This window comes from Marmota marmota, unplaced genomic scaffold, assembly GCF_001458135.2.
Source record: "Marmota marmota marmota unplaced genomic scaffold, marMar, whole genome shotgun sequence".
NCBI classification, from domain to species: Eukaryota; Metazoa; Chordata; class Mammalia; order Rodentia; family Sciuridae; genus Marmota; species Marmota marmota.
In genome coordinates, this window is record NW_025999990.1 from 29,485,764 (window position 1) to 29,499,597 (window position 13,834).

Genomic DNA, 13,834 nt, shown 5'->3' on the forward strand with positions numbered 1-13,834 from the left:
AGGGGGATCACTATTAAATAATTAAACTAAATCTATAGACCAAAACAGACTCCAGGAGCCTTCACTCAATAATAGGCACAAAATCAAAGGTATTGAAAGGTCATTTGTCATTTCCGCTGTGAAAATCTGAGCCAAGCCTGGGGACTCCAGCTCTCGTGCCTGGCTGTAGGGGAGATGCTGGTCCTTCCACCACAAATACAAACAGCTTCCTTTTCCGCCTATGATGGGGGGTGGGGAGACTTCCCAGAAACATGCATTTATCTACTTTCAGCTGATTCTCCAACAAGTTCAGTTAATTTACCAAGCTCCCACATGTCCCTGGGCCTCTCCTCCAAGTTCCACCCTGTCACCCTCACTGCCAGGCTGCCTGCGTTTGGTGAATGTGACAGTTTTGCCAAATGACTCTGAAACAAATATTTCTTTCCACCTTTACCCTCAGATACCACAAGAGAGCCACCTGATACCTGGTGCTTCCAACTTCCACTTTCTGATTTTTGTCTTGGCAGGGCTTGTGACAAGGAATTCTTTACTGGAATTTCCTAAAGGGAAAGCATGTCCCAAAGGACATCCCCCACTCCTTGGGTTTTTATGGATTGCATCAAATCTTTTTTTGTAGAATAAAACCAGTGTGGCAAAGCCTACATGCCAATATTCCCAGCAGTGTCGTGCATGGGAGGGAAGCTTTATATACCGAACCCCCTTCCAGAGAAGGTATAAGCACACAGCATGTCTTCACAACAGAGACAGGACACAGAAGGATCTCTGGCATTATCCTGACAGTAGCCAGGCCTTCAAGGGGTATGACTGCATCTGACATTCTTGGAAAGACAAAACTGTAGTGATGAGAGAATAAACAAGTCGCCAAGAGTTATGGATAAGAGGGTCAGGAAGTCACTATGAAAGAACATGGGGAAAACGAAATCAGTCCCTTAACTGTGAAGGTGAGATCCATCCATCCGTACATTAAAACAAAGAGCTGTAGACCAAAAGGGAAAGTTCATTTTACTGTGTGCTCTTTAAAAAGTAACAAAATGTAAGAACACAGGCAAAAAACTCAGTATGAATGCCACATGGGTTAATTACTTCCACGGCCTGGAAGCAGCTCCTCTCCCCAGGGCAGTCCCATAGTAACCTCTCCTATTATTCATGCCCCTGCATCTGCCTCATTTTATTTTACATTGATCCATACCCGAGACCCCTAGAATAGGGGAGTATCAAGGGGATTTCAGCTGGGTCAATACAGGGCATAATATCAGGGTAAGAAGGGGTTAATTTCTCACATTCCCTCTGATCTTTTGAAGCCCTGGTTGAGGACAAGGGACAGGGCAAGGGGGGGGGGGGAACGGGGGATAATGAGTCTGGTTAACATCCCTTAACAAAGAGACCCACTTCAGTCTCAGAACCCTGGGCAGGCTAGGATTTGTTGTCCTTGTTTTTGCCATGAAAATGTCAAATTTATTTAATTCCACGTTATTACACCACCGTTTATTTTGCTGAAATCGATACAAGTTAGAAACCACCCAACTTGCAATATAATTTCCCAGATTTCAGAGTCTGCATTTTTTTTTTCTTCCAGACCCATTTTAACATTTCAATTTGTTATTCTGTTTGGTATCTCAGAGCATCTTACTCACTGGGGCAACAAACACGCCTAACCCAGTATGAGTGGCAGCAGTCTCTTGACCTTTTTAAGGAAAGGGTTACCACTTGGAGGAGTATCCTCCAGGAGCTTTCTAGACTTGGCCTAAGCCAGAACAAAAAATGAGAACCGCCACAAGAAAAGGAGCAAGGGAGGCATTCCTGGACATTAAATGCCACAACATCCAGCAGAGGAGACACATACTGTGTCCCATAGCACTGTGTCCTTGCCAGCAACTGACAAGAGCTCCCGTGTCACCCAGGTGCTGTTGCAATCCTAAACACGACTGGGCATGGCCTCTTCCAATACAACAGACAATTTTATTGGTATGGATTGTGATGAACTGCAGGCAAGAGTATTTTCTATTTTTGCCGATTCTAATGTTTCAACAAAACAATGTCAGGGACAGAAAAAGGACAGGAAATAGAGGACCTTAATTTGAGGGGGAAAAAACCAGAAAATTGCTTCAAATCACATGAAGTTAGCACACAAATAGATTTTTAAGTGGCAGAATTCTTAAGGCTTTGCACCAGAAAAGTTGTGTGCATTTCCATTTCTCATTGGGACATATGAGAGTTTCCTATGGGCTCACCAACAAGGGACATCTCATTAAAAAGCAATCATTGTCATGTAGCTGCAGAAAAAAAGTTTTGATTCACTGAATTTTTTTTTATTCTTAGTTGCTTTAATGTTTTTTCATTTTTCTACTAGGTTCTAAAATGTACTTAAGATTTTTTTTTTTTGCCTTGCTTCTGGCAAACAATTTTGTAGTTTATCCTTTACCTTTTAGCATAGTTTGTGATTTTTCATTTCACAAACAAAACCATTAACAATTTTATGCAGTGACATTTAAATCCCTTCCATTGGAACCTTTTATTGATTTCATTAGTAAAAAGAATCTTCGTGAAAGTTGTCACTACCAAAATCGAATTATGTCAAACCTAAACAGAATGGAGCCAGGCCGCCACAAAAGATGGGCCTTCATGCACGTATACCCATGTTACGAACTATCCAAGGAATTCCTGAAAACTGCAGTGTTCCAGATAAGCTATTTGTTTAAGGATACTTGGCTAACAATGCTGTCTCCCCCAATGAGCTCGCTCCAACTCCTGCAACTAATGATCTTTGTTTCAGAACAGCCTACATGTGTTCTTCTAAACATAACCTCTTAGAACGTGCCTGTGACCTCCCATTGTGTGTGTATCCCAGACTGCAATCCCTTGCTATCCCAAATAAACTCCTTGTTCTTGCAAAGTCAGCCTGTCTCAATTTAAGTTGGCATCTTTACCAACTAGACAAATATAACTCCCCTTTTCTACATTTCCCCCCCCTCAAGTTTAATGGGCTACATTGAACTCTCGAGTCTCTTTGGGATTTATTGTGGTATCTAGTCAAAGAACAATTGTATTTCCACTTAGCAACACCTCCCCAGTCATGGAGGAAGCTACCCTGTCCCCAACTGTGTGGCAGGTTGTTCTGAACACTGGGGTCTGTTTCAGGCTCCTAAGCAGAGTCCACAGACTGCTGAGGAAACAGCAGATTACACCCTCAATCCTTCTAGTGGGCACATGTTACTACTGAGTGGGAGAAAGGGTTCCTTATAATTATACTGCTCTACGAATGCATCTTCGGTTCATCAGGAGAAACATCTCTCCAGTTACATGCCAGGATGGGATTCTGGATCTTTCTGAAGCCTTTATTATCACTACAGTTGGAAGGTTCCCACCCAACAAGCTGGAGCACATGAGGAAAGTCCACAGGATGGTTGACAAGGATGCCTTGGGTCCAGGGTATAACAATTCAAAAAAGGAGCTCCAGTCCCAAATCTGGTCCTTATGGGACCCCCTGCCTCAAAGCATCTCTAGGTCTAAGGACGGCTACTGCCCTGCAAGTAGTCAGTGACCAGAGAGGAACGTGAAGGGGAGACAGGAGTGCAAAGGTGCAGTCATTCTCATATAAGGAGGATGGGATCCATTCACAGGAAACCTCATCTCAGCCCAAGGAATCCAAACTTAGTTCCCCATGGAACAAAAGACTTTTTTCCTGTTTTGTGAACTATTTCTTTAGAGTAAAATTGTTGATATTCTTAAGATATACCCTAAAATTACCTTAATAGGAATAACAATCACAAAATTTCTGCTGTCAACTTTCTCATTTTACTAGGAAAGACCAAAGCATAAAAGCATATAGACACCCACAGACCCTCATGGGCCCAGGCATCTGTGTGCATGCATCCACACACACCATGCACAGCCTGAAGGGCTTTCTCCTGTGAAGCAGCTGGGGTTCCAGTTGCCATGATGGGGGTCTCCACACAGTGTGGCTTGTGAAGGAAAAACTAGGTTTTTACATATTAGTATACAGACTATTAAAACAAGGTGCCATGAACTAGGTGGCTTAAAGCAGGAATTTGAAAATCTGCTATTAAGGCATCGGCAGTGCCATTGTGCCCTCTGAAGGCTCGATGGGAAGCCCCCTCCTTGCCTCGTCCTGGATGGTTGGTGGCTGTTCTCAGCACTTCTGGGCTCATATACATGTCATTCTAATCTCTGGGTCTTCACATGACTGTTTTCATTGCATGCATATGTTCACATCATCTTCCTTGTGTCTCTTTCCTCTCATGAAGACACCACACCAGATTAGAGTCTACCCTGATGACCTCATCATCACCAGATTACATCTGCTAAGAGCCTAATTTCAAATAAGGTCACATTTACCGGTACAGGGGTTACGATGTGAATATATATCTTTTGAGGGCACAATTTGATACATAACACATCAACCAACCTTGTTCACCAAAGTCATTGCATAAACCAGCAGCTCCGTGTCAACGCCATCTTTTTCTTCCAGGATTTCCATGATATTTGACCAGGGCTTAATGCCTATGAGTGAAGCAAAAATCATTAGAAACAATAATTTGACAATATCCAGTTCACATCATAGTATATCCAAGGACTTCCCCCCCTCCACCCACATCATAGCAGTGTCTTTTAACTGCCAAATTTTTGTGATAATATCCTGAGAGTGGACCCGAGCATGCTTAGAATTAAGATATCCTAGAGGCAACATTGTACCATATCAGCTTCATCCTGTTTAATCAAATATCATAAATTCTCCAGCATCAAGATGCTTATCTGCTCACTTGAAAGTTTCCCTTTATATCCAATATACAGTTTTTAAAATTCTTTTCATGTGCAACTTTTTGGGCCATACACTTTACTCAGGTTGGGAAAACTCCCCCTAGGTGTTTTCTGAATGTCCCATGGCATGCAGAAGTTCTTCGTGCACTCTAGCAGTGACTCACCTATCTGACAAACATCTTAAAAAGAAGAATGCTCCTCTAGTCCCTTGGTATCAGCCAGTTACAAAGTCTAGTGGGCAGCTGTCTGCAATAGGTTTACCATCTACAGGAGCAGTTAGACATAAGAATAAATACGGGCCCAGAACAGCTGAAGAGAGGCAGGCATTTAGCTAATCGCATCACTTAGTGAGGGAGGCATCTTGCAGTGGGAGTGGCTATAGAGGGCTTAGGACAAGAGGTGGCTCATGAGTGGCCTCTGTATGGGAGGGCCCATGAGCAGCTCTCCCCAGGCTCAGAGGTGGCAAGAAAATGCATCAAATTCAGGACCCACAAGGCAAGATTGCAAAGGGGGAAACACTCTCCTGACATGGCTTCCCACGCCTGAGAGCAATGTTTGAAGTGAAGCAAGCATCACCTTGCCCTTGGCTTCTTGGTTTGGGACCTGAAATTCTTTATAAAAGCCTCGAAGGGACACTGCTTATTTTTGCATGATGAAAGTAAAATTGAAATAACTTTAGTAGTTTCCAACTGCTGACCCTTGCATGGTTTATGTCACTCACAGCTGATAACAGCCTTGACATGCAAGTTCCCCAAGGTCAGAGAAATACCTGTCTTATTCATCTCTGTGCTCTTACCTGACACATAATGTGTTCAATAAAATGCTGAAGAGTAATAAAGATTTCTGTAGGAAGTGGGTAAAGCTAGAGCAATTTTAAAAGAATGAGACAGCAGATGCACACAGTAAGGAAATAAGAGGATTAAAGACGTGAGACAGATTCAGTTTCACATTGAGATCTTCTGGCTCTCCCACCAAGTGATACTCAAAGTCTTATCAAGTCACTCTTCCATTACCTTTTAAACTGAGCACAAAGGCATGCTCCATTCCCTTGCTAGTAGGCAAATTATCCTGGCTGATATTGAAGTTCTTTTAAATCTACACCACAGTGTAGTTGTTCTTTAACCCTACCAAAGTAACAATCAATGCAGTCAGTAGGCCTATGGTCTCACTATCCAGGTGCAGCTCAAGAGCTGAGTGCCTCTGCTCTTGCTTATCATTCACACACAGCACCAAACCTCAGCATAAAACATGTCAGAGTGTTACCCACTTGTGGTTAAAAGGAACATAGCGTAAGGGAGAACACACTGGAGCCAAGAATTTCTAGTAGTACTAGCAGACCCAGAACTGCTTCCTGGTTTCTTACTTTGAAGCTAAAGAGGCAACAGGACTCAGAAAAAGTCAAGTAGCAGAGGCCTGCAGCCCAGAGTAGCCAGACTACAGCCCCCCCATCCCACGGACACATACGTGTGTGTGTGCGCTGCGTGCGTGCACATCATCTAATCCATTATGATTAGAACACTCAAACACGAGCTTACTTTAACTGAGAAAAGTGTTATCCATCTATGGTTCCCGATTCTATTATCATTTAAGGATTTTAAGTCTGGGAACATGCATATATTTACATGCTGCTGGGATGAATGCTGTCTTCCCTTTGATAGTTTGGTACCATTTAGAATGAAGGTGAAGGGGAGAAAACATTGGGTTTAACAAAAACAACTTTGGTGGGGTGTAGGCTAGACCTGTGTAAAGCACCAGCACTTGGGACTCTTAGGAGCTGCCCCATCAGTACCAATTAGTCTAAGCTCATCCTCCATCTTCCCCACTATGTGTGTTGGGGGCATTTTTGTATCGAAATAAGCCCTTCAACCCCACCCCTTTACGTAAGACAAACTGGGCCCCAGAGCAGTGGAATGAAGGTCAAGTCAGAAGACTCATGTGGAAGCATCTACCTTGCAGTATTTCTTCAAGGTGTCACTGAGAAAAAAAAAAAAAAAAGCACTTTGTCTTTTCCTTAGCAATGACAGGATAGTTGGAAAACAGTTATTATCTGTCTCTCCCTGCCCCTGCCCCGACTCCCCAAATGCTGGAGTACAGGCTCTGTAAGCCTGTCATTTCTTGATGTCTGCATATGCATGGCGGATACTTGCCAAATAACTGAGTATACATGAAGATATGGAGAATCATGTTACACAACAGGCACTTGAACATCAGTGGCTATAATTATGATGGTAGTGGTTTGTGGTGACATCCACGGTTACCCAAGGGCGGACCTTCTACAGACTCCTGAGCCAGCCCTCTCGTTTCACCAAAGCACAGGGCCTCTCTTAACCCAGAATAAATAAGCAGAGAGAAATGGCTCAGGACTTTCCTACTCGCCTCTGTTAAAACTAAAGCAAAATAAGACAGCAGCACAATTCACACGCAAGCTGGCCTAACACTTGAACAGAAGATTCTCTTGGTGTGCTCCATGCCTTTCTCCATAATGGATATACACCCCAGAGGCATTTCTGTAAAGGACAGCGGAGATGGAGCTGGAGTTCTGTCAACCTCGAGTTTCCACCAGGCTTTGAACATTCCTCACCCATCAGTATGTTCTCAAGCAGAAACAGATCGCCTAAAAGGATGGCCGAACTCCACCCTCCCAACCCCGTTAATCATGTGTGACACATGTTTAAGAATTATGTCATATCTCATCACTTTACATTCAAATGAAAAACAGAACTTCAAAAGCTATGCTGAGCCAAGTTAATATGACCTGAGATTTAGGACAGAAATTTTGAAATGAGTTACCCTGTCTGGTTCCTTGCCCCATCCTCTGTGGGAGAGGCAAACGGAGGGGAGGTCCTCTGCTCAGGGAGCAGTGAGTTCTTGACCAACACCCTGTCAGTCACCATAGGGAAGACCTCAAAGAAAAGGAGTCTCTGATATAGTAACAAAGTGAAGCCCCCTCAAGGGCTACCAGGAGCTCTGCTGCCTTTCTTCCCACTAGGCCAGGCCTGTCACCAGAAGGGAAAAGTGGTTAAAAATGCAAACAGAAGAGAAGATGATCTAGGGTACCCAGCAAATAGGTGCAATAACAAGCCATGCCCAGGAACTAACTTCAATTAACCTTTTTACTCTAGCTCTTGAATGGAAGTCCAGTTGCCTGGGTCAAATGAGGTAATATAAATTTTCAGTCATTCATAAATAATAATTACTACCCATACGGAATTTGACCACCTCAGGTTTTATCCCTGTTCTTTAAGTGGCCCACTCTAGGCCACAGAGCAAACTGGCTACACTGTGAATGAGCCTTCTGGTTAAACCACAGGCAACCATGCATGATTGCATGATGTTTGTAGAGCAATCAGAGGACTCTGTTCTGGACTAACTGCATTTGCTTGAGGTGGTAATGATGTTTGAGGACCTATAGTTTATTTTGTTGGTTTTATGTGCTGATTCCTTGAATCTGACAGTTTTTCTAGTCTAAAAAAAAAAAAAAAAGGATTGTCTATAGCATGCCATTCACCCTGCTGGGGAAGGAATCTAAAGCCACTCTGAGTAAAATTTATGGCTTGTTTATATATGTGTGCACAAAGAGACATGCTCAGTTTGTCTCTGGTCACCTCTGGCACCTGGGGCTGTTCTCTGGTCCATGTGAGAACTGGAGAGCTGCCTCTAAATCCTAGGTGGAAACACACCTGGCAGTCATGTTGCTCTCTGCAGAAAACCATGACATATTTATATGTTTAATTCCATCATAGGATTCTGGAATAATTTTACTAGCAGTAAAATAGGATGATGTTATATGTATGTATTATAAAATCACAGCCAAGACCACACATGTCCATAAAGAAACATGCTATTGAACCACGTGTGATAAGCTATTTCTGAGTTCCATTAGTTTTTTTTTTTTTTTCATTGCTAGTGCAGTAGCAGACAGATGATAGCAGTTGGCAAAAGTATAAGACATTTTATGGGCAGAAAACCCCACAAAACTGAGAAAACAATCCGTTAGCTTTTCTATTTTTACTAACTGAAAAAGATGGCCATCATGTTGGCTTGGTGGAGACACTCAGGATAGCAGAGTGCCCCTGGCTAGGGCTGTGGCTGAATCTTGGATGTGGGGCACCAAGTCCTGGGTTAATCTCAGGATCATTCCCACTCTCACAACAGGCCTCTTATGAAGGAAGGAGGCTCTGAGCTCCCAGCTCAGCAAAGCCAAAGAATGACGCCAAGGTCATGAGAAAGTTCCCCCTTCTAACGTGCTGCCATGGCAAGAGCCCACATGTTACCTGAAATCTAGAACAAGATGACAGAGCCCATTAATTATCCTAATGTAACCTCCAGAGTCGGAGAATGGAGAACAATTCCTCCAAGGACAAATGGAGGGAGCTACCTTACTATCTTCCCAAATGCCCACCTCTGGCTTGGAAAAACCAGACCTGGTTTCTGAGCCATCAGCCATCCTAATTAAGGACTCTTGGCTAGCACAGGATCTGCTTTTGGCCAAAAGGCTCTTATCTGGCACCAGGTGGCAAGATGCTGTGGTGGTGGGAAACCTGCCCTTTCTGGGACCCACCTCCCAGACCCTGTCTGTGCACTAAGCTTCCTCTTCATCACACACCCACACTGAGGCCTGGAGTTGTCTCCTGGCTTGGACCCATCGTGCCTGGGGCCGATGTCTGCCTGTGTGTTCGTGGAGCCCCAATTTAGGATCCTGAATGGCTTGCATTAACTTACATCCTAACTTTCGAAGTAACTAGGAAACTACCTCCCTTTGCATTTGGATTCAACTTCTTACAGGATATCTCAGAGTAATGTTGACTCAGACACAACTGGATTGAGCTGAAAGCGATATTAGGCCCCTTGTTCTTCCCGACTGTCACATCTAGGCAGATTTGTACAGAACTCTGCATATGCTCACACAGCTCTAAGAAAACACATCAACATGTTCACTATTATCTTTGTTGAGATCAAAGGTGATTTTTGATTGCCTTTACATTTTTTTCCCCAAATTTTCTACAGTAATGTTACTGTTATAATCATGAAGAGAAAAGTCTTTGTGAGGATGGTGATAATCCTAATTGGGTTCCATTAAGGAGGAAAACAAAATCTCCAGAATTTTAGTGTCAGCTTCATGCCATTAGAGAGGCCTTAGCATGGCACACACTAATCCATATCTAGAATTTGCTCTTGGCCACCTGCCAGCTCAGACAGGGGTGGGAGTGGGGGTGGAGCTAGGACACCAAGCTGGGAAACAGATCCTTCCTGTGAGCAGGGCACACCAGCAATGGTGACAATACAGCAAAGAACATGTTAGGTTCCCAAGAGCACCCAAATAAGGTGGGAATGGATGGTGCAGAGCAGACAGGAAATGAGTGGCAGGTGGTTCGTTAAGCCAGGTGAAGGGTATCATGGGGTGGGGCTTCACACAGTAGGCATGGGAGCTAATGGCGGGTTTTAGATGAGGAACATGATCAGATCTGTTTCTGAAAATCTTCCAATTGCACTCAGGGTGATGAGGGACACTGAGTGGCCTGAGCAAAGAGGCGCATGGGGAAAGAGGGAAAAGGTTTGAGGAACGTCTAGGAGTCAGGATCAAGAAAGTGCTGTGGAGTGGGGAGAGGAAGGGGCCAAGGTGCTGGTTCTCTGTGGATTTCAGTGGGAGCTGGGAAAGAGTAAAGGCAAGCAGTGCCTGACCACCCTGGGGAGGCTCTTGCACTTGGCCTTCATCAGCCCAGCACATTCCAGCCCCGATCTCTGTGTACTGATCATCCTAAATTTTTCCTGCAGTGAGATGTCCATACAGGAAATGGTGCCAATTCCTCATTCTGCTGTGAGACGTGGAATCCTCCCCACAGACATTTTTGCCTTGGTATAAGGGGCAAACACACTGCTCACCTCTTTTGGTGTCAACAGCACAGACAGCCTGAATGAGATGAGGTGCATTGGACTCCGAGTACTCTACAAAGACCAGCAGCAGCTTCAGGGCCGTCTTCACCACCAGGCGGAACTAGAAGAAAAAAAAACCATCAGGCAGTGCACACATGGCCTTGGACTTGAGTACACTCTCCTAACCGTAATCAACACCCAGTACGTCCCGGGCCTCGGTGTTCCTCTTAGCAATTACACAGGTGATTCCTTCACTAATCTCTCATTGGATGCATCAGCAGACAGAGATGAGTATTCTCCCCATTATGCAGACCAGAAAACTGAGGCACAAAGGACCATGTCTATGGTCACAGGGCTAATAGGAAATAGAACCAGAATTTGAATGTGGGACATTTGGCTGCACAGCATACACCTCACAGGCTCCAGCAAATGGGACAGTGTGTACTCAGTTCGTTACTACATTTGATCCCAGCAACTCTGTTAAATGTCTTGCCCTAGGTCACAACAGCCAGGTTGGGTAACAGGAACCTGAGCCAGATCACCCATTTTTGAGAAGGTGAAGGAGGATCCCTGGGACCTAGGAACCCATGCTCTTAGGCCCCTCATGCTCTGTAGTTGTGAGGGGCCACACAGACTTCAGAGATCTTGAACTGTACACTCCACCCAAGCCATATGCCTTTTGGTGCCCACCCCTGCAACCTCCATAGCACTGAATTCTTTCAAGGGAAGAGGGAGGCTTATTTACATTGCTTCTCCAAAGTATAAAACTGCACTTGGCCCAGAGTGGACTCGGAGATGTTTGCTCATTGAATGAATCCACCACTTGACTAACAGGTCAGTCACTCAATGACCCCCTCACCTACCCCTGAGCCTCTATTGCCATATTGTGGTCAGTCAGCTACATCATCTTCATTTGTTCTGCACAAGAGGAAGAGCCAGTGCCTCCCAGAGGTATCTGCTCACATTAAAGTGGTAGGGACACAAGGAGATGCCAGGTAACTCCAGGGAAGGAGCAGGAAGTCCACAGGGAACAGAATAGAACATCACCTACACCAAGTCACTTCTCTAAAGTCATGAGCACCTCTGTCCCCTTGTCTTTGTTTTTCTGCTGTCTTACCTAAGAAACTACCTTTTCCTTGATTCCACATCTCTTTCCAGCCAGTGCCCTAGGGTTCTCAACTCTTGTTCATAGAAAAACTTCCCTGAAGAGTGACTATGGCCCCTGAGTGCCCTTTCTAACTTCACATTAACTTTACTCATGGGACTACCACCACCACTTTTGTCTTTTCAAGACCCACAGTGGACTCCATGTTGTCAATCCCAAAGGTCACGTCTCTAAGCCTATTTATCTCAACTTCTATCTGAGCCCCAGTCTTGTGCCTCCAGTGTCCACACTGCAGCCAGAGTAACTACTGGACCCTCCTGCTCACCATCCCTAGACCTTGTCATGGCCAGCAACCTGAATGGCTCTTGCAGTCATTAGGTCCTGGCCTCTGCACGCTCTCTAGCCTCCTCTCTGATCACCTCCACTCCTGTTCAGTTTACTACCTCCATCGGCTCTTCAATTAGGTGAGTGTTTCACAGACCAAGTTTATTCATGACTCAGCTCCTTCTTGCTGTTCTCTGCCTGGAACTAGACCCCCCAACCCCAGGCCTGGCATTTTCTCATCCTTCAGGGCTGAAAAGAATCCCCTCATGGAGAACGCCTCCATGACACCATCTGAAGAGCCCTTGGCTAATACCTCATCACTGATTAATCACCCTTTAACTATTTTTTTGTACTAAGGATTGAACCCAGGGGGCACTTAACCACAAGTCATTGTCCCCATATCCCTAGTTTTTTTTTTTTTTTTTTTTTTTTAAAGAGTCCCATTAAGTTCCCAATGCTGGCCTCAAACTTGTGATCCTCCTGCCTCAGCCTCCTGAGTCACTGAAATTATAGGCATTCACAACCACACCTGGCTTTTCACATCCTTTAGCAAGACCTGAAACTGCTATGCAGTCATCTTCAGTATCCACTGGGAATTGGCTTCAAAACCCCCATGAATACCACAGTCCATGGGTGGAATTAGATAAAACAGTATTTGCATGTCCTATATACACAATTACTAATACCACCTAATACAATATAAATGCTATGCAAATGGTTGTTATACTGTGATATTTCAGTAATAATGGCCCCCCCAAAAAAGAGTCTTTCATGTTCAGTACTGATGATTACTTTTGGAATATTTTTGACGTACCATATGGAATCCAGAGATAGAGGCAGGAAGGGCTGCCCAGCCCACATGTGTTCACCTGCTGTCCCTCCCCTGCTGTCCCTCAGTACACAGTTACCGAGCAGTAGAGACACTGCCGCAGGAGGAGCTGCTCATCAGTACTGTGCATAAAGGGCAAACCAGCCCATCCTGAGGCTCCTCTTTCCAACCCGTCACACCCTGATAATGTGTGCACCAAGTCTTCTTGGCCTCCAGCTGCCACCTCTGGAGTCTGCAGGTGAGCCAAGGCCCCACCACAATCATGCGGAGGGCACATAGCACCGTGGGCATCATCCTCAGGCACGTCCTCCCCACGCAGGAGACTATCAGCCTTGGAGGACTCTGAACTCGTTACAAGGTTTCTGCTCTCTTCCCCAAATGCTCCTCTGCTTCCCGACTGGGAATAGAGTGAATTTGAGAGTATTTTCTCAACAGTTACAAGGCTGGGGGTACCAGAGGGAAGATATGCTATAATAAACTGTTTTATACACTTAGAGCTGAAGAAATTGCTTCATGTAAATAAAAATCCTAGCAAGTCCAAGCTTGGCGACTTCCTCAGTGGGTAGACTGTCATTATGTGGTTTAAACCTTCTCAATGCCTCCCTGGGAAAGAACCTGGCTGCTGCCCAACCCCACCTACCCTGTTAGTGGGTCTCAGCAGGGGCCCCCATGCCCATCTCATAAAGGTTCCTTCCAAGCGTTCGTGAGGTCACGGGGGGCCCTGACCTACATGGTCTCAGGCACGCAGAATGCCCAAACCACTCTCCCTTCCAAGGCTAATGAAGAAACCACTGTTTTCTAGCCAAGTCTTCCTTTCCCCTCAGTTTTAACATGCCTATTCATGTTATCCTCTCCTTTGCTGCGAAGGCTGCTTGGAGCTTTTTTGGCACTATAGTTTCACTTTTTAAAAGTTCCCAAACTTT

General features: G+C 44.8%; 1 protein-coding gene across 1 annotated transcript in view; it reads right to left on the reverse strand.

Moving 5' to 3' along the window:
- The window catches only part of Fhod3 (formin homology 2 domain containing 3), a 389,221-nt gene that overhangs the window by 157,553 nt on the left and 217,834 nt on the right, over window positions 1–13,834 (reverse strand). The window contains exons 6-7 of the mRNA XM_048806588.1: window positions 10,663–10,774; window positions 4,427–4,521 (exon numbers count right to left, since the gene is read on the reverse strand). Of these exons, the coding sequence (XP_048662545.1) occupies window positions 4,427–4,521; window positions 10,663–10,774 (207 nt within the window). The remainder of the gene's footprint in view (window positions 1–4,426; window positions 4,522–10,662; window positions 10,775–13,834) is intronic.